Genomic DNA, 18,329 nt, shown 5'->3' with positions numbered 1-18,329 from the left:
CACGAAATAGAGAGAAACACAGAGAGAGAGCTAAGGGTGAGAGTTGAGTTGAGTTGAGAAGTTTTCTCCTCCTCCTTGTTTTGTTGTTTGTATTGCTTTTGAGCTTGATTAATACAAACCAGTAGCTCCGTGGAGTAGGCAAGTTGCCGAACCATGTAAATTTGTGTCTGTTTGAATGTTTGGATCTCCTAACACTAATCAGCAACTTCCTGAGGAAACAAGACTGATGATTGCAACAAAATTGGCTCAAGCCCTGTCTTATTTGCATTCTATGGATAGGCCAATAATTTTCAGAGATTTCAAGACCTCAAATATATTACTTGATGAGGTAAACGTCAGTATAATCTCTAGATTACCTGTTTGAACTCAAACCAAGCAGGAAATTATCGTACTGTAAAGCTTAAATTTACAATTTGAAAGCGAAATGGATCTGAAGAACAAACATATACTACAAGAACAACATGTTTTGAATTGAAAACAGCATCTCTCCACAATCCGATGCAATGTAGCCTAAGCTAAACCTTCAAGATTCCTATCTTTGCAAAACTTGAACGAAGATGCCTCCTTCATTGAATCTCTTATTTTTCTCTCCTAGCAGATAATCAGCATCTCTCTACAGTCTGTTTCTTGCCCTTATAATATTGTTAGAAAATAATATATATAAATAATATTATTAGAAAATAATATAAATTATATATTAAGACTTCACCTAATAGTTTAAACTTCTGAATTTAAATAGTTATTTAATATGATATCAAAATCTTAATGATTAAGTGATCACAAGTTTAAATCTCATCATTTTTATTTATTTGATAAAATCAAAAACAATATAATATTGACTTGTACAAGTTTAAAACTCATTCGAAAAATGTATTAGATAATAATAATATAAATCAGTAAATTTTCCTCTCATCTAAACATGGCTTGTGGTGAGCTAATTTAGAATACACAACCAACCAACAAATCTATGTATAGGAATATGCAAAAAACCATAGATAAGCTGATACTAGTTAATGCCAATGCCAACCCCTTGTCTCGTGATCACTTCCCACATGAATTATAGCAGAATGTTTACCATCAATCTTGATTTACTTAGAACATAAACCTCTTGTGTACGTTGTGTTGGTAGATAACACTATAATGTTAAAGATTCCCTAAGTCCTTTTAACATCAAAGTTTCTGTGTGTAGTCTTATACACCGAAGCTGTCAGATTTTGGCTTAGCAAAATGGGGACCCAATGATGGCACTTCATATGTAACAGGAAATGTTATGGGTACACATGGTTATGTTGGTCCGGAATATAAGACTGGAGGTAATTTCTTGTACCGTCAAAACTTAGACTTCTCAATGTTCGATGATGTTTTACTTGAAACTTTACAGCATCCGAGCTTAGTTAATTTAGAATTACTTGAGCCAGGGTATGAACTTGTAGATTTTTTCATGATATTGATGTTATGTGATTTGTTAGGGAAACTGTATGTAAAGAGCGATGTGTATAGTTTTGGAATAGTTTTGATCGAGTTGCTAACAGGCTTACGGGCGATCGATAAAAAAACGCTCGCCTAAGCAACAAGACCTGCAAGAATGGGCTTTACCATTTCTAACCGACAGAAAAAAGCTGAGACAAATCATGGACCCCAGATTGCAGGGGAAGTATGGTAGCAAACAAGCTTTGAAAATAGCATGCTTGCCGTTAGATATCTTTACTCGCATCCCATGATCCGGCCATCAATGAAAGAAGTTGCTGAGACACTGGAACGAGTAAAGCATCGGACTTGGCATTAGTACGAAGACATTTGAAAAACTTCCATTGCTGTTTCTTTCATGTTTCTTCTTTGAGGGAAGGAAGCAAAGGGTTGAGCTGATAAGGTATACAATATTTATTTATACTTATGGCTGAAGTGATTCTATCAATCGATCAATGAATCAGGTTTGCCCATTAGAATTTAGTACAAGTATTCTTGCACTTCTAGGTAGTATTTGTTTATTGTTTCGAGAGATAAAAGATATAAAGTAGACATTCTTTTATATCTCATGTTTTGAAATAATAAAAATTCAATTTAAAATTACTTCAAGCATAGATTTATTTTATCGCTCTCTACAAGAACATTAACCAAACACTTATATGATCCTTTTAGATTTGTCATTTCTACACTGAAACACTAACCAAATGCAATTTTAAGAACTGTGGCTAGATATTTTTTATTTTATTTTCTTATTTCTTCTTGGTAGTTTACAAATCTTTTTACCATTTTCAAGCCTAGCTATTTCTGAATGCTTTTCAATGCTGATCGTTCTCCGTTTACCAAAGCTGTTTCACCTCAATTTTGATCACCAATGGCTGCAACTGTAGTTTCTTTCTTGTTTCTTGTTTTCCCCCAATAAATCCTATTCCTCCGTCTAATCCATCATGACTAGCACATGTATTGTTTAAGGGCTTCTCCAATTATTTTCAGAAGGAGGATGTGATTGACAAAAGGCATGTATGTGGGGGAGGCCAGTTGATAAAATTGATAATTCGGGGACTCAGACCAAGAAACTATATATAATTTTGTTACTAACCTGAGGTTTGCTAAAAAAAAAAAATATTAATTAATTTCGCAGGAAAGTAAATCGAAAATTGGCTGTTAAAATTACTCTGCTTCAACTAAAATCTAGACAAGGAAAAAAAAATAAATTCAAGAAAGTTAAAAACAATACTCTCGTATAGTTTTCTCAAGCATCAATTTGTTCTAATTCTTCTGAATGAAACTTAATCCGAGCTAGGATGCATTGTTAAATTGTAATGATGAGTTCACATCCTCCTGAACTTGCATAGTTCATCAAATTTGACATTGATTCATAAATCCTGTGATTCAAGTTTTGATCATGCCAGTTGATAATACTTAAAAGAACAAAATTCCGGTCTTGGTTTGTCCAAACTTGTCCGGCACATCCTCTGATGTATTTTTTAAAGATTCTTATCAGCCTCACACACAAACTTTTAATGCTAATTTTTTCTATGTAAACATATAACTTTTTCTATGCAGAACAAACATTATTTTTCGTCATCAATAGCATGCATAACACAATAATCATTATCGTTGCATAATACAATAACTATCATAGCTAACCAATGGCATCATGCCAATTTTCTCCACCGTCTCATTTCCTTTGAAAAAAGTTCAAGGCGTAGTATATAAATACACCTAATTAATAAATAATGAGTTCTAAAATCTAAAATATTTAGGAATAAAATTGATATATTAATTTTTTAATTTAACCAATTGATTCATTCTCCATAATATTTGAAGACTTGATATAAAAAGCCCGGATGTTTAATAATTAGTAGCTGGTGATGTCTGATAACTTAAGGTAGTTAGTTGCTAGTACCTCCATGAAACCTCTTTTAATGGATGTAGGAATTCTTAAATATTTAAGTTCATAATTTTATATAAAAAGAAAATGTAATGATATTTTAAAGGAGGTTCTGAAAATATTTATACTAAAAATATTAATAATAAAGAGATTATGAATCTCAAGTTAGAGTAGGCTCTGAAAATATTTTGTGTTGAAAATATTAAGAATAAAAAGATTATGAACCTTGAGTCTAGATTTATTTTTTTACGAACTTTAAAAGTAAAAAAACATCTAATACAAATTTCTCTTATGAAAAGAAATAATTTGACACAAATATTATCTATTTTGATGTTCTAAATTGGTGTCAATAATATATTTATCTTTCTATAGCTGAAAATTGATAACCTTTCTCTCTTTTTTTCTCTATTTCTCGTCTCTTAACCAAGGATAAAAAAAAAATGTATCAAAATTAAATTGATAAAATATTGAAGAATGGAAATTATATAACTTACATTATTTTTTAAGTTGAAGAACCTATGTAAATATTTTTATTTTGATCCTTTATTTGTCAATCACGTCCCATCATTAGAATTCAAAATCAAATACTCTTTAATTAAGACTAAATTACCCAAAACAACGTTTGAGAATCAAATTAAAAAATATAAAATTTTACACAATTCATCCCCAATAATATATAAAAAGATGAATAGTAAATCTATTCACACTGAAAAACCACACCTTTTAAATTATAGGTAATTCTTAAGGCATCAAAGCCAATTCATCTTTCTTACTCTTATTCACTAACAAATTGGACTTCTTTCGACCTTCCTCAGCCCATCATCCAAATCCAAACACCACATCAGCCTTCTTGCTGCCGAATTGATATGTGCATGCTCTTCTGCTGGTCAAGTAGCTAAATGTATCAACTGGAGATGATGGGCCTACGTGGCCCATTGTTTTATGGGCTTCGGGCAAGCAGTTTCGATGGCACTACATTTTTTTCCCAAACAACCGACTGATGGATATGACAAGAAATAATTGAAATTCCGCGGCACAAAAACCTGACCAGCAGGTCGACGTCCATGTTATTAAATATAGCTTTACTTCAACTATCTAGGTGATAGCCAAGTGATAAGAATTTGAGATTAAGAGGTCTGTTCTCTTTGTAGTCTCAGGTTCGAGTTCTATATCTTTACTTCAAGGATTAAGCTGATGCTCCATAGCTTTACTTCAAGGATTAAGCTGATGCTCCATTAATTAAAATCTAGTTTGGATATTATTTTATATCAAATTAAAAATTTTATTAAATTTAATTAGTAAATAGACACATCTGTATTATTAAATTCAACTTAATCTAACAATTCAGTAAATTAAACCATCAATTGAGATTTAATTCGGGTAGTATCTTATATTAAACCGTATTGAAAGTTAACTCGATTAAAATTTAATTGATCTAACAAATTAAACTACAATTTAAGTAATCAAATTAAAATTTACATGTAATTTTATTTTTAAAAAAATCTAAAACCATGTTTTTTTTACTTTTTTTTTTTAATTCTTGAAACCACATCAATTTAAATTAATCCAGTAAATCTAGAATGACTTATCCAACCCAGGATCGGGATCTTTGGACGGAGTCATAAAACCAACTGGATTTTATAACTATGCCACCCGGGCTGAGAACATGTCAAGTTTGGGAGGTTTGACAAATGTAGATGTTACAGAGTAGATTCTGAAAGAATTGATTGTTTTTTAATGAAATACTGTGCACAATCACATCATGTACCGTCATAAAGCAGCAAATTATCAGCACAGGCCCTACCTGACACTTAATCTCCAGTGAACTTTTCTAAAGGAAAGGTGGTGGCTTTGCATGGACATGCAGTAACATCCATTCTGAAGCCAAGTAATTAGTCACCTGAATGGATTAAGCTTTGAAAGGATTTCCATTTCCCAGAAAGAACAGACTTTGACTTCTTGATGGATAGAATTCTGAGTAGCAGTAATTGCTCTGATCTCTCCCCTTTCTTCTTTCCACCAGAAAATCATCCAGACGCCACTGCAGACTCTGCAGCTTCGTGATGACCAGTTCACCATCCTCTTCAGTGTTAATGACGTTGTTTGGAATAAAACAAAACATAAACAAAAGCTTTTGTCGATGTCATCTGTTACACATCTCTATCAGAAATGAATAAAAAATGGAGGAGAGCCGTGGAGGAGAAATCTCGTCGGTATTTCCATAAATAAAGACCTTAAAACTTAAAAGTCAATCAAAAAGCCTACCCTCATCATTGATTCAAGAAAGATAGAGTTCTTTTGATGGGGATTCTCTGTTGTTGCACTTCTGGTCAATCAAATCCAGCCCTAGATACCGGCCCTGCTCCTGTTGTACTAGCCCCAGTATCAATCCCTGACCCAGACATAGCTCCTACCTCTCCTGGACATCTCTTAGAAGGTTGGTTTTCAACTATATCATATTCCTTTCATTTTCATTCCATACTTGATTTTCTTATTGAAAAACTCATTGCAAGCCTGTATCTTTCTTCTAACAGGTTGAATTATGCTCTATTTTCACTTCCACATTCTTTTGATAGTTTAGAGTCCCTTTGACATACTCCTTCAGGATTTGAGTTGTTCTTTAACTTTCGACTAGAAAAAGAAGTCATAATTAACTTTTGACGAAGAAAAATAGAGGACATAATCATGTCCAAGCACTCTTATCTTCTCAGTTTTTCGCTTGACTGAGGATATCATTAATCAAAGCAAGGCAACTAAGCAGGGAGCTCGATCCTGCTACAAAGTCAATACAAGAAACAGAACATCTAAAAGCAACAAGAAACTCTTCAACTACTACAAACTAACAGCAAGCAAATACATGCCAACTGAAATTCCAGCAACTAAATAGATCAGAATATCAGGGGTCCTTTCGGCTTCCTAGCGTAAGAATTTGAACTTGAAGCTTCATGAATCCTGTCATTTCTCTCCTTCCAAACAAAATATAAATCCACATTAATCCAGTCTAGGAATGCTTGAACGGAAAAGCTTTTTCCGCAAATACTGCTAGACAAATTCCAATTCAAATTCTGCATTCCGGTCAACTACTCTTCTATTGATGTTGCTCGATTGCCGGATAGTACTTCATGTTTGCTCCACTCCAAAGCATGAAAAAATAAAAGATCCCGCGTCTCTTTTCTAATTTCTGATGCTAGAAGATATTCTTGAACAGTTGAAATTGTGGTAATTTCATTATGTTTAAGGCCTTAATTTTCCCAACTTGCATTTACTCAGGTGAAATATCATTTCTGGTTAGCGATGTCACCGTTAACAACTGGTTCTCTATGGTAACCATGACTTTTACAAGGAGGAGGTCCGCTGCTTTGGGAAAAAATGCTCTTGAGGACATTGAACTGCCAGCCCTTCCAGATGAGATACCAGAGTCAAAGTTGAGAGTTTTCACGTTTGAACAATTGAAGACAGCAACCTTCAATTTTAGAAGTGATATGTTACTGGGAAAAGGAGGTTTCGGCAGTGTCTACAAGGGTTTGCTCAAAGAAAAGTTGTTATTTAAAGGATATACCAGGAAACGGCGGATTGCTGTCAAGAAATTGGATTCTGACAGCAAGCAAGGTCTTCGACAGTGGCAGGTAATTTCCTATTTATGATTGCTGGCAGTTTTCTCTAAGTTCATTTTATTAGTTGCCATTGAGGCGTGCTAGTGCAGGTGCCTTCTTGAGTGTCTTCAAAGGTATTGGAAAAGCATGGAAATGTCGCTGAACCGGATGTTCCCAAAACGATGTTTCCATGGCCTTTTCAATGCCACTGGTACAATTTATCTTTCATAGTTGATCTTTTAGGGCATCAATCTTCTGTCAGCCAAACATGAAAGTTTTGTTTCAAATTGTGAGGTTAGGTTACATATATACGTCTCGTCTGAAATGAAATTTTTCTTTCTGTTCATTGTACTCCTCCGCGGACGAAATCAAAATTGTTTCCTTACCTTCAGAGTCTCAGTTTTATTGTTGAATAATTATTTAACTGTTGCATATTTGGTTGTCATTTACTGATACAGACAGAGGTCGGTTTCTTAGCAAGGGTTTCTCATCCAAACATTGTAAAGCTGCTAGGATACTGTCAGGAAATTGAGAATGAAGAGTTGCTTATTGTCTATCAATTCATGAAGAAAGGCAGTTTAAATTACCATTTGTTTGGAAGTAAGAACACTCCTCTGCAGCATTAAAGTAAAGTTGTATTGAACAAAATACACAAGCTTTTCGCCAACGAAATAATTTCCTAGATCATCACCTCAGTTGATCTCTTACCACTGATGTTTTTTAACTTGTGCAGAGCGCTCTGATCGGCTTCTTCCTTGGGAAACAAGGTTAAAGATTATAACAGGAATGGCTCGAGCCCTATCTTATTTGCATACAATGGAAAGGCCAATAATTTTCAGAGATTTCAAGACCTCGAATATATTGCTTGATGAGGTAAAGTTCTTTAGAAACAGAGTAGCATTGAGCAAAACAAATCATTCTTTTATTATTATTTTTTTGAAAAATGAAATAATGTTTCCCATAAGAAAACTATATCCTTAATTCCATCTAACATCAGAGTTTCTGAATGCAGACCTATACCCCGAAACTATCAGATTTTGGCTTGGCAAAATGGGGCCCCAATGACGGTAGTTCACATGTAACAGGAAATGTTATGGGCACATATGGCTATGTTGGTCCTGAATATAAGAATGGAGGTAATTTCTGCTACTTTCTGAACTTGGATGCCTCAATGTTTGATTTGTTGATGGTGTACTTGGCTTGGTTTTAGTTTGTTATGATTATGGATTACTTGAAATCGCGATATAGACCTACATTATACTTTGTCCTGACAATTGTGATGTTATGGGGATGATCAGGGAAGTTGTATGTAAAGAGTGATGTGTACAGTTATGGGGTAGTATTGATGGAGATGCTGACAGGCTTACGGGCAATTGACAAAAATCGGCCGCCAGGGCAAAGGGACCTGCGGGAATGGGCTTTACCGTTTCTTTCGGATAGAACAAGGTTAAGACATATAATGGATCCCAGACTGCGGGGTAAATATGGGACCAAACAAGCTTCAGAAATAGCTGTACTTGCTGTTAGATGTGTCAAAGCAAATCCCACATTCCGGCCATCTATGAAGGAAGTTGCTGAGACATTGGATAGATTGAATCTCCAGAAGTAGCAATAGCAGGCCGGCTATTGATTCAAGAAGCAGTTGATACAATGGATTGAACTTCGATTGTGGTTTATATAAACATGTTACATATGTAAATTGAGAAACACTCTGATCATTTCTGGTCCTGCAAGATTTAGTTTGTGATCTGTTTCACTTCCACAATGAGAAGAAGTGTCTTTGGTGTGTAAATAATGTAAGAAGATAATTAAGACGTGCTTAATATACAGCTTAGGCAACACAATATTATCTTCTTTGACAATTTATTATCGAAAACCTGAAATAATTCAGCCTTACAAATCTGGTGTTAACTAGATCTGAATCACTCAAATAAAAAGGGAAGAAATGTAGTCTGTTTCAAAGGGAGCCTTATTACAGAAAGAAAAAAGAAAGATTCAGATAACCTCCAATAATCTTCTCAAAAATCAGTAACAGATGACAGTTGCTGCTGAAATGAAACAGAATTAACAGTTTATCGTTTAGTAATCACAATACCGAAACGCAATGGAAGGCACATGTTGAACTTTGTAGTAATCCTCTCCTCCATTCTCAAGCCTAGTTCTGAATGCCTTGAGCATTGACCGGATCTCCATTTCACGGAGACTGGTAATGAATCTTAGCCCTTCTGGGACAGTCTTCAAGGACGTGCAATTTGAAATTTCTAAATGGAAAAGATTAGCCATTGCTCCTTCAACAACCTCCCACTCTTCTAGGTTTGGCAAGTCATAAAGGAACAGAGACTTTAGTTGAGGAAAACCTTTGTCCAAGCAAACCATTTTGTTCCCAAGAAACGAATCCATTTGTAAGCGAAGAATTCTCAAGTTCGGCAGCTTCTCCAGTGTTGGCATTGGGTCTTCTGTAAGTTTAGATCCCAGCAGGTTCAATTTGGCTAGGTTTGCAGAGAACTGCTGACACTCTGGTAGCTTCTCTATCTGCCCTTCTATATGCAGCTTATAAAGATTAGGGCATCCTTGTATAACTTGAACGACTGTTGAATCTTCGTTACTAACAAAAGACAGTGATTGCAGGCGGTAAAATCTTACACGAGGGGTTCTGAAGATTGCCCCGAACTTTGGATCATCTATCACTAGTTTCTTAAGATGATTCAATCTTACCAGATCAGTTATCTCACATTTCTCTGCAGGAAAGTTCACGAGTGTCTGCAAGTTGACCAGATTAAGTAATTGCCATTTGTAAGAATCTTCACCGCAGGATTCAGGAAGATACAGGTGTCGCAATCGATACAGCCTCCATACTACGTTAGGTATTTGTACAGTTGAATTCCATGTCAACAAGTCTAGAGTTTGCAAGTACCTCAAATTGCCTATTGTAGATGGCAGCTCATCTATATCAGTATCTCTCAAGCTCAAGAATCTCAAGTGGATTAGCTTTCCAATTTCTTTCGGCAATTTTCCACCATGACTCTGAATACCCTCAAGATCCAAGACTCTTAGTAATTTGAAGTTCTTGAATACAGATTTTAACGATCCCCAGTTCTCTACATGGCATGCTTTTTCATGGAAATACAAAAGAGACCTGAGATGGGAATTTCTTTTGTATCCTGAGGGAATAAATTTATGAAGATCTCCTTCCAAAACAACTGCTAGCCTGCGAAGTCTACCAATTGACCTTGCTTCCCTCACCATAGACCAAGGAAAGGAATCTGCCAGGTGATCACTAGCAACCGACTGATTGAAAACCTCAAGAAAATTTTCCTGCTTTGCTTTAGATACGCATAGATCTCTCATAAGATCATGCATGCGGCAAGTTCTAATCCTTCCAGTTGTGCCCCTCTCTACCACCTGAACCATACACCTCTCTACCAACTCGCCCAAATAACGCTGAGCCACATCCTCCATAGTTTCTTCCTCCACTCCATTGTACACACTAGATACAAAACCCTCAGCAACCCACATTCGTAACATTTTCTTTGTTTGTATCTCACAATCTTCTGGGAAATGAGCCAGGTGAAGAAAGCATGGTTTCAACTGATATGGCAATTCATGGTAGCTTAAGGCTAGCACCTCAGCCACTCCTAAGAGTTGTTCATCGCCTTTACCTCTCCTCAAGTGGGAAATGATATTTTTTCGAACCACGTCCCACTCAAAGGTAGTCTTCTTAGTCGCCAACAGTCCTCCAAGCACAATGATCGCCAATGGTAGACCTGTACACTTTCCGACCATTTCCCTTCCCAACCTCTCTATTTCTGCTCTGATTCTAAGGTCTGCAAAAAGAAAAATATAAATTTTAGAGCAATGAATGTTCAAAAACACTGGTGCCGATGATAGTGGCAATAGTCTCTTTGCTGAAATACCTCTGCAAACCTATGTTACCATTGAACGATGTAGAAATTCAAAATCCCACACTTCCCAATTAAAGAAGAACCACTTTAAGAGGTAGAAAAACATATGCACTTATCAAGCAAAATAAGTTGAACCAAGTTGAATTTCGGCCTACTGAAATCCGGCGATTTTGCCATGTTCAACCTTGAACTTCATTTGACAATATCCTTCCTCACATCTACTCATAGAGATAAACCCAACTAAGATTTGCTCTCTTCCTTCATATGCTCTGTATCTAGACAAACAAACACTAAGAAATTATCTGAAAGTGGGGTAGTTCTGGTTGCAAAAACATTACCTGGATAATTATTGTCAACACATGCCTTCTTTTTTAACAATTCCCAGCTCTCGTCATCATTCAACTGGGGTGGAACATGCAGGAAACATGTTGGGTCAGGATGTAAAGCCACATCCATCTTGCGAGTAGTTAGCAATATTTTACTGCCTGCAGTTTTCCAGTATGGAAAAGCAGGACACAGATTATTCCATGTTGGTATGGTCCAAATATCATCAAGAATCACCAAACATTTCTTCTCTAGTTGGACTTGATAAAGCCTCTTCACCAACTCTTCATCCCTCAAATTGGCAATCTCCTCTCTTTGTTCTTTAGATGGATTGGTGAGCTTAAACAAGATTCCCTCCCAAACCTCCCTCACTTGGCATTGTTGAGATACATAAGCCCAAGCAAAAGCATCAAAATGATGTCTAACCATACTGTTATGATATACCTTCTTGGCAAGAGTTGTCTTCCCTATTCCACCCATTCCACAGATGGACACAATCCCATTACTGTTCACCAATTGCTCTGCCAAAACTTTCACATCTTCCTCCAACCCAACTATATCCTCCTCAACAATATGTGAGTAAGACCTCCTTAACTGCTGCTGTTGCCTCCCTAATCCAGGGCTCCAATCATCATTTCTTTGTATTATCCCATATGTTTGCAAGCTATTGGTGAGGCTAGAAATTCTATTCTTAATAATTTGGATCTCATTTCCAACATTATGAAGCTCTATAGTTTCTTTAGCAAGAGTGGCATACCTCTTCATAACATTCACCATACCTGATCTCCTTCTTAAAGCTACTTTGAGTGCAAACTCTTCAATAATATCTTCAGCATCATAAGCAGTTTCTCTGATTTCTGAGACCCAATTTTTAACACTCTCTTCTTCATCTTGTCTTCTGTCTGCATCTCTCAGGAAAGACTGCATCCTCTGCAGTTCAACTTGCATGCCATAAACCTCCTCATTCACTCCATCCAAGAAAACTGCTTCTTGAATAAGCAAGTCTCCAAGCCTTTGCACCACAGTCGACACTGCAGATTCAGCCATGCTATGTCTCAAGACACTCCTTACTCCCACCTTAATCAAAACAAACAAAAAAGAACAGAAGCTTTTGCTTTGGGTTTGAGTTTAACAAGAAAACAAGAGAGACCCCGAAAAATACCAGTTGATCTGCTACAAAATTACTATCTTGTACTGGCAGTTCTTGAAAATGAGAAATTGGGTGCGGGCTGCCTGGTAACTCCACAATAGTTTTCTGCAAACACTTCCAGAAAGTCTTCTCCTTGAAAAGTCCAGGAGATATCCCATAATCATGACCCACAAACGGCGTTGTAGTCCCCAGTTAATTCGTTGAAAGTGGATTGTTTGTGCTAGGAAACAAAACAAAACATTAAAAGATGAAATTAATTAAACAAAAAAATCTCCACAATAACCAAACTGAGCATACAATATTATAAATGTTTGCCTCTTTCTTAATTGGATGAGGATTAAATTTTGCCAAAATTTATATAGCAAGTTGATGTCTGGGAAATCTTTAAAATATGAGCTAATTTCTTTTTCTTTTTCTTTTTAGATTTTATATTGTTTTTCCTATTTGACTTTCTACTTTGTAAAGTCGGTTTCTAGTCTTGTAAATCTACAAGGAAGCAAGCAACTATTTTTTTATTTTTATTTATTTATGATTGTTGTTTTCTTATATTATTTTCATCCACCTTACAGAATAAGAGAAAAGATTTAAACAGGGGAGAATCTTCCATTTCAACTCTAGCAATAAAATAAACTTCGTTCCCTACCTTTCACATATTACATCTGTAACGTTTTGAAGTAATGATTTGAATAAATAAGTAGAAAAATATAATAAAATTTTTGGTGGCTTAAAGTGTAGGTATAAATAAATGAGGAGTAGTATAGTAATTTAACAAAACTTGATAAATATAAAAAAAAATAAAAAAAAAACAAAATAAGTAATCTGAAAGTTGAGAGAGAATCGGCGAGAGAGAGAAGGGAGAAAGAAAAAGAAGAAAAAAAAAAGAAATTAGAAGAAAAATAGAAGATAAATTATGGGGAGAATTCCTGTATAGTTATGAAATTTTAACACTTTCAATTTGGTCCTTCAATTTGACAAAAATTACCATTTAACCCTAAAATTTTTTTTGATAAAATTCCAGAATGGTCCCTGGAGTATAATGAGTTGATATGAACAGAAATTATGATTGATTATGGTCAGAATTTCAGTATATTCATGGATTTATGATATGTTTAGTTTGTTCTCCAAATGGATAAAGTTACAATTTTACCCTTAAAAATATGATAAACTACAGATTAGTCCCTGGCTGTAATATTAGCTTTTGCAGATGGGTTTGATGAATAATTGAGGATTAGTTAGTGAAGTATTACCAATTTTATTATTTGTTTTATTATGGATTAGATTTTGAGAAAACCGTTAATTTTTGGGTTTTTGGAATATAACTAATTAGTTCAAAAATATATAGGGTTATGGAATATATCTTTAAATAAGTGTATTAAATAGGTTATATATTCTTTTGAGTCATTCTTGAATATGTCTCCTTTGCATTCAAATAATCCTAATATTCTACCGGCAAGACGTCAGTAGGATTTTCTTCAGTGTTTGCTTTTGATTTCTGTTTGCTTTCGAGTCAGGTGAGTGGATAATTTTCCATATGCATGAGAAATATTATAAATATTTGATTTGTTAATATGAATTGGATCATGCTTCTTGATAATATATATGGTGATTATTATCCTTGTTATGATAAGCATGATCATTTGTTGAATCTGAATTCTTGATATTATTATCTCGTGTGTGTATATTGAACGTTATCTACTCACTGAGTTGTTGAACTCACACTCTCATTATTTATCATTTTCAGGCTTATAGCTTGATAGCAGGTCACTTTTGTTGGACCTTCAAAACCTGTTCTTTTGGTTGTAATCTGTGCATTTTCCTTTATGTCTAATTAGTGCTCCAAAACTATAAAATTATATTAACTCTTGTATTAAGACAATTCAATTATATTATGAAGTTGATTTTGTTATTAATGATGCGTTGAACTCTGATTGAGTTAGGATAAATTTGTATGTAAATTTGGGTTCGCATAGGTATGGAACCTTGGAGGGGAACTTTGCCTATGTGCCGGTCATGGATCCGGGATTCGGGTCGTGACAATATCATTATAGGTTGGTGAGAGTTCTACTCTTAAAAAACAAACATTCTAAGGATTTTTTTTTTCTGAAAAAGAATATAATAATATCACTTGAACTATAAATCATCAAGAAAGTTTTAAAGATTGGCTAGGCACCCAAAGGGCATATTTTTCCACAAACACAAGGTTATTTAGTCACTTGTAGGCTATTCAACAAGGGATGGAACAAAATATTTTCTTCGTTATGCAGCTTGATTTCTTGTATATTTTTCAGGGAACTTGTCAGTCATAGCTGAAAAATTATCAAGCCTCTACACTAGATTTCTCAAGTACTCAAATGTCAATAAGAGGAAAATTTCCATTGATAGATTTTCCTTTAATGAAAGGAGAAATAATTGATGCAAAAATAGTTGTACAATTTAGTAAGAGATGATTTAGTGTAATTGAATGCAAGTCATCTTTTCCACAAAATTACAGAACTAATATCAATTAGTCCTATCATCCCGCGGGAAGCTATAGACGCAGACGGAAACAATACATAATTCTTGTTAGGGTTTTTGCATGTTGATCATATTTGGTAGAATTTTGTATTTTTTATTCTTGTTATCTTTTTTATGTTGTTTTCATCTACAGGAGGTGTTTGGTGAGGAATTGGCAAGCACAATGAAGTTTAGGATCTGATACTCTTGTATTTGCGCGCTTCAACGTGCTCCAATGTCTCAGCAATTTCTTTCATGGATGGCCGGATTTTGGGCTCCACCTTAAGACATCTGATAGCAAGCCGAGCAACTAGTGATGCTTCTTTGAGAGGATATTTCCCTTTAAACCGTGTGTCCATTATGCTTTTTAACTTTCTTTTGCTTGACAGAAACGGTATTACCCAGGACACCAGAAATTGTTGTTCATTCGGACGTCTCCTGTCGATTGCTCGCAAGCCTGTTAGCATCTCGACCAAAACAACTCCAAAACTGTACACATCACTCTTCGCATAACAATGTCCTAATCAATCAGAAAGACATTAATGTCAGCCTACAGTTACATGAACTCTGCAATATGAATTCATTAGGAAGAAGAAATTACCTGTGACATACACCTCAGGAGCAGCATAACCATATGTGCCCATTAAATGAGTTTCAGCCTGTGATTCATCAGCTGAAGGAACCAACGCCGCCAAGCCAAAGTCTGCTATCCTTGCATTATAGAACTGGAAGAAAACCAAAGCATAGAAGGAATGTGAATATTTATCCTTTAACATAAATCTGTCGTGTGAGCTTAAAAAGAATACCTTAAGAGGTGACATAATCAAGTTATTATGAGAAGTTCACCTCATCAAGAAGTATGTTCGAGGACTTCAAATCTCTATGAATTATCGATACTTCAGGACTGTGCATGTAAGTCAGGCCTTGAGCAACTCCTATAACAATCTTAAATCTTATGTCCCAAGCAAGTGGCTGGACTGAGGCCTCTGCACAGGAAGAAACAAGTGTCTGAGAACATCGTATAAGCAAGAGGACAAATGCTTGTGCATTTAGGTTCAGTTTTAAACTTCCGAAGATGACAAGATAATAATTGTTAGCTCTTACTTCCAAACAAATGGTAATTGAGGCTTCCATTGGGAAGGTACTCATAGACAAGGAGAAACTGTTTATTCTCGTAGCAATACCCCAACAGCTTTACAAGATTAGGATGAGAAAGTCTTCCCAAAAAATTCACCTCTGCCTGCACCACATGTGAGCAACCAGTAAGAGCACAAGCAAACTATCAAAACTATGTTACAAGAATCAAAATGTAACCAGCAGCAAAGAATGCAGCCAGTTCCTACGCTACTCTTCACTGAGCTATCGTTAAATGCACTCGGGATATGCTGCTGGGTCTGTGAACCCATTTCTTAAAATTGTTTGTGCCATCTACATTTTCTTGCCATTTCTTGATGCTATCTTTTGTATGGCATGATGAAGCAAGTGGTTCTGAGTAGTCAATTGCGTATCATTCATAACTGGGCTACGCGGTTAGTTTTACTCGGGTATTTATAAACCTAAGAAGAGGTCGGCCTAAAAAAAAGTTCATAACTTTAAATCCATCTCAGCCAGAGTTTCAAAGGCCAAATTTTGTAAGAGGGTTGGCTACTTGTAACTAGACAAGGTCCGGAGTGCCTCCAAATCAAACCAAATAAGCTGAAGAACTAAAACATCTCAAGATTACATAGATTAACCACATAATGAAGTACACTACATTGTAAAGACAATCCAAAAGCACATACCTGCCACTGCTTAAATCCTTGCCTGCTTGCAGTACCCAACTTCTTTACAGCAATGGCCGACTTTTTTATCCCCATTGATGGCACCATCTCCTTTTGCCAACCCTTGTATACTTTGCCAAAACCTCCCCTGCCCACCACCATATCTCTTCCAAAATTATTAGTTGCAGCTATCAATTGTGCATATTAGAAAACTTTCAAGTTTGCCACAGCAATGTTACTGATTCCACCATTTTCAAAATCCTCATCACTACCGGCATCTAAATATCGGCTGTCCTCATGAGTTCCATTGTTCTTGCCCCAAATACGAGTAAAACTCCCACTTACTTGAGACACCCATGCTGTAATATTGCTGCTTCCAACACTCAGCCAGCTGTTATCTCCAACAGAACAAGTATCACCTGACACAGACAGGAACTTTAAGCCAGAAACTGCTGGTTTTGAAATTGACCATTGAGATATAACATGACAGACTGAAAGTTTTTGCTTACCTGCACTGAGATTATCTATGTTACTTGGTACTATGGGAAGTGAGTTTGGCTTCTGATCAGGTAAAGAGCTCCAGCAAATCCCCATCACACAGTCCTAAATGCTTCTCTTTCTTTTTGCAGTGTGGAACCAATGGTGATTGTTAAGCATAGATTTTGACTGAGACATTAATAGAGGAATTTTGGACTTTTCTAACGATGTTGACTTTAAGGGAGTTGCGGTGTGTGTGAACTGAGTTTTTCAAACATTGCAGCATTCGGGCACTTTAGAACACTATTAATCCTGTTGGAAATTTCCTGGAAGGATCACTTTGTGTAGTCCACAGGTCTTCGAATTATATATAAAAAAAAAACTCTTGAAACAGCGTTATTTCGATTAAAAAAAGGTCAGCATTTTTCAGTAACCCGTTCAGGCTAATTCACATGTCTACTACAAATTATTGGGTTAATCCATCACAAATTATCAGGTTAACCCATCAAATTAAATCTTATAACACTAGTTCAAACCCGTGCACATAGCTGATAGACTCAAACCTGACTCACAAAAAGGCATGAGTCACTTGATTGAAAAAAAAAATGATGTTATTTTTTCTTTTTTAAAATATCCTCACTTGACCTGGAATGGATATAATTGAATCAAACAAGTTATATTCAACCAAGTTTTAGCAAATCAATATATTTTTTAATTTAAATTGAAATTTAACTCGCGAATTTCTTAAACCAACTCGCTTTTCATGTCTTATATCAACTCGTTTTTCAAGCTTAATATAATTTAATAATTATATTGTCAGCCGGCTAGGGTGGCAGAAGAAAATTTTTCAGCCAACATATTTGTACAAACACGGTTTACCAAACTCAAAATTTAGTAAGAAGTTTACAGGAACTGCACTCTTATCTTTTCTTGTTTTTCTTTGTATGTGAAGGTGACTTTGAAGTCATTGTTGATGTGTGTGAAATCATCAGTTTTCAAAGATAGCGGCACTTAGGTTCCCTGCAGCTTCACTGTAGCTTTTCGAAATTTCTGAGGAAGGATCACGGTCTTCCATTTGCGTTTTGCATTAGAAATGTTTGTAATTTAAAATATATTTATGTATGTGCTAGTGATTATTTTTTTAAAAAAATTTATGTTGAAATATATATTAATAATATTTTTTTATTTTTTAAAAATTATTTTAAACATCAGTAGATCAAAACAATTCAAAATATATAAACCATATTAAATTTTAATAAAAATAAAAAAATA

At 35.3% G+C, this 18,329-nt stretch overlaps 3 protein-coding genes and 1 pseudogene across 4 annotated transcripts in view; 2 read left to right on the top strand and 2 right to left on the bottom strand.

The window, feature by feature from the left end:
• Positions 1-1,977, top strand: part of LOC105120972 (probable serine/threonine-protein kinase Cx32, chloroplastic) — a 21,169-nt gene extending 19,192 nt beyond the window's left edge. The window contains exons 6-8 of one of the 2 annotated variants that reach the window (XM_011019424.1): positions 195-328; positions 1,190-1,313; positions 1,533-1,977. In XM_011019424.1, coding sequence (XP_011017726.1) covers positions 195-328; positions 1,190-1,313; positions 1,533-1,567 — 293 coding nt within the window. In that variant the 3' untranslated portion in view covers positions 1,568-1,977. Of the gene's footprint in view, positions 1-194; positions 329-1,189; positions 1,314-1,469 lie in introns of both variants that reach the window. The other variant, XM_011019423.1, reaches the window with a different exon arrangement.
• Positions 1,978-5,630: 3,653 nt separating this feature from the next.
• LOC105120973 (probable serine/threonine-protein kinase NAK) lies at positions 5,631-8,794 on the top strand. Its single transcript, XM_011019425.1, has 6 exons — positions 5,631-5,795; positions 6,629-6,984; positions 7,410-7,551; positions 7,685-7,824; positions 7,964-8,087; positions 8,250-8,794. The coding sequence occupies exons 1-6, from the start codon at positions 5,660-5,662 to the stop codon at positions 8,558-8,560; spliced, it is 1,209 nt and encodes a 402-aa protein (XP_011017727.1). The 5' UTR covers positions 5,631-5,659; the 3' UTR covers positions 8,561-8,794.
• Positions 8,795-8,829: 35 nt separating this feature from the next.
• LOC105120966 (NB-ARC domain-containing disease resistance protein) lies at positions 8,830-12,745 on the bottom strand. Its single transcript, XM_011019414.1, has 2 exons — positions 11,192-12,745; positions 8,830-10,775 (listed from the first exon to the last, which is right to left on the bottom strand). The coding sequence occupies exons 1-2, from the start codon at positions 12,222-12,224 to the stop codon at positions 9,031-9,033; spliced, it is 2,778 nt and encodes a 925-aa protein (XP_011017716.1). The 5' UTR covers positions 12,225-12,745; the 3' UTR covers positions 8,830-9,030.
• A 1,951-nt stretch (positions 12,746-14,696) lies between these two features.
• Positions 14,697-17,310, bottom strand: LOC105120965 (protein kinase APK1B, chloroplastic-like; annotated as a pseudogene).
• Positions 17,311-18,329: the final 1,019 nt, after the last annotated feature.

Source organism: Populus euphratica, unplaced genomic scaffold (genome assembly GCF_000495115.2).
Source record: "Populus euphratica unplaced genomic scaffold, PopEup_1.0 scaffold31.1, whole genome shotgun sequence".
Taxonomy (NCBI): Eukaryota; Viridiplantae; Streptophyta; class Magnoliopsida; order Malpighiales; family Salicaceae; genus Populus; species Populus euphratica.
This window is presented reverse-complemented; position numbering and strand designations above follow the sequence as displayed.

What these genes read in the sequence shown, in the direction of transcription:
- LOC105120973 (XM_011019425.1), top strand. Translation starts at nt 5,660, where the DNA reads ATGGGGATTCTCTGTTGTTGCACTTCTGGTCAATCAAATCCAGCCCTA. An exon ending in AAGGTCTTCGACAGTGGCAG is followed by an intron (nt 6,985 to 7,409) that starts GTAATTTCCTAT and finishes TTACTGATACAG; the next exon opens with ACAGAGGTCGGTTTCTTAGC. An exon ending in TCCTGAATATAAGAATGGAG is followed by an intron (nt 8,088 to 8,249) that starts GTAATTTCTGCT and finishes GGGGATGATCAG; the next exon opens with GGAAGTTGTATGTAAAGAGT.
- LOC105120966 (XM_011019414.1), bottom strand. Translation starts at nt 12,224, where the DNA reads ATGGCTGAATCTGCAGTGTCGACTGTGGTGCAAAGGCTTGGAGACTTG. An exon ending in TGTTGACAATAATTATCCAG is followed by an intron (nt 10,776 to 11,191) that starts GTAATGTTTTTG and finishes TTCTTTTTGCAG; the next exon opens with ACCTTAGAATCAGAGCAGAA.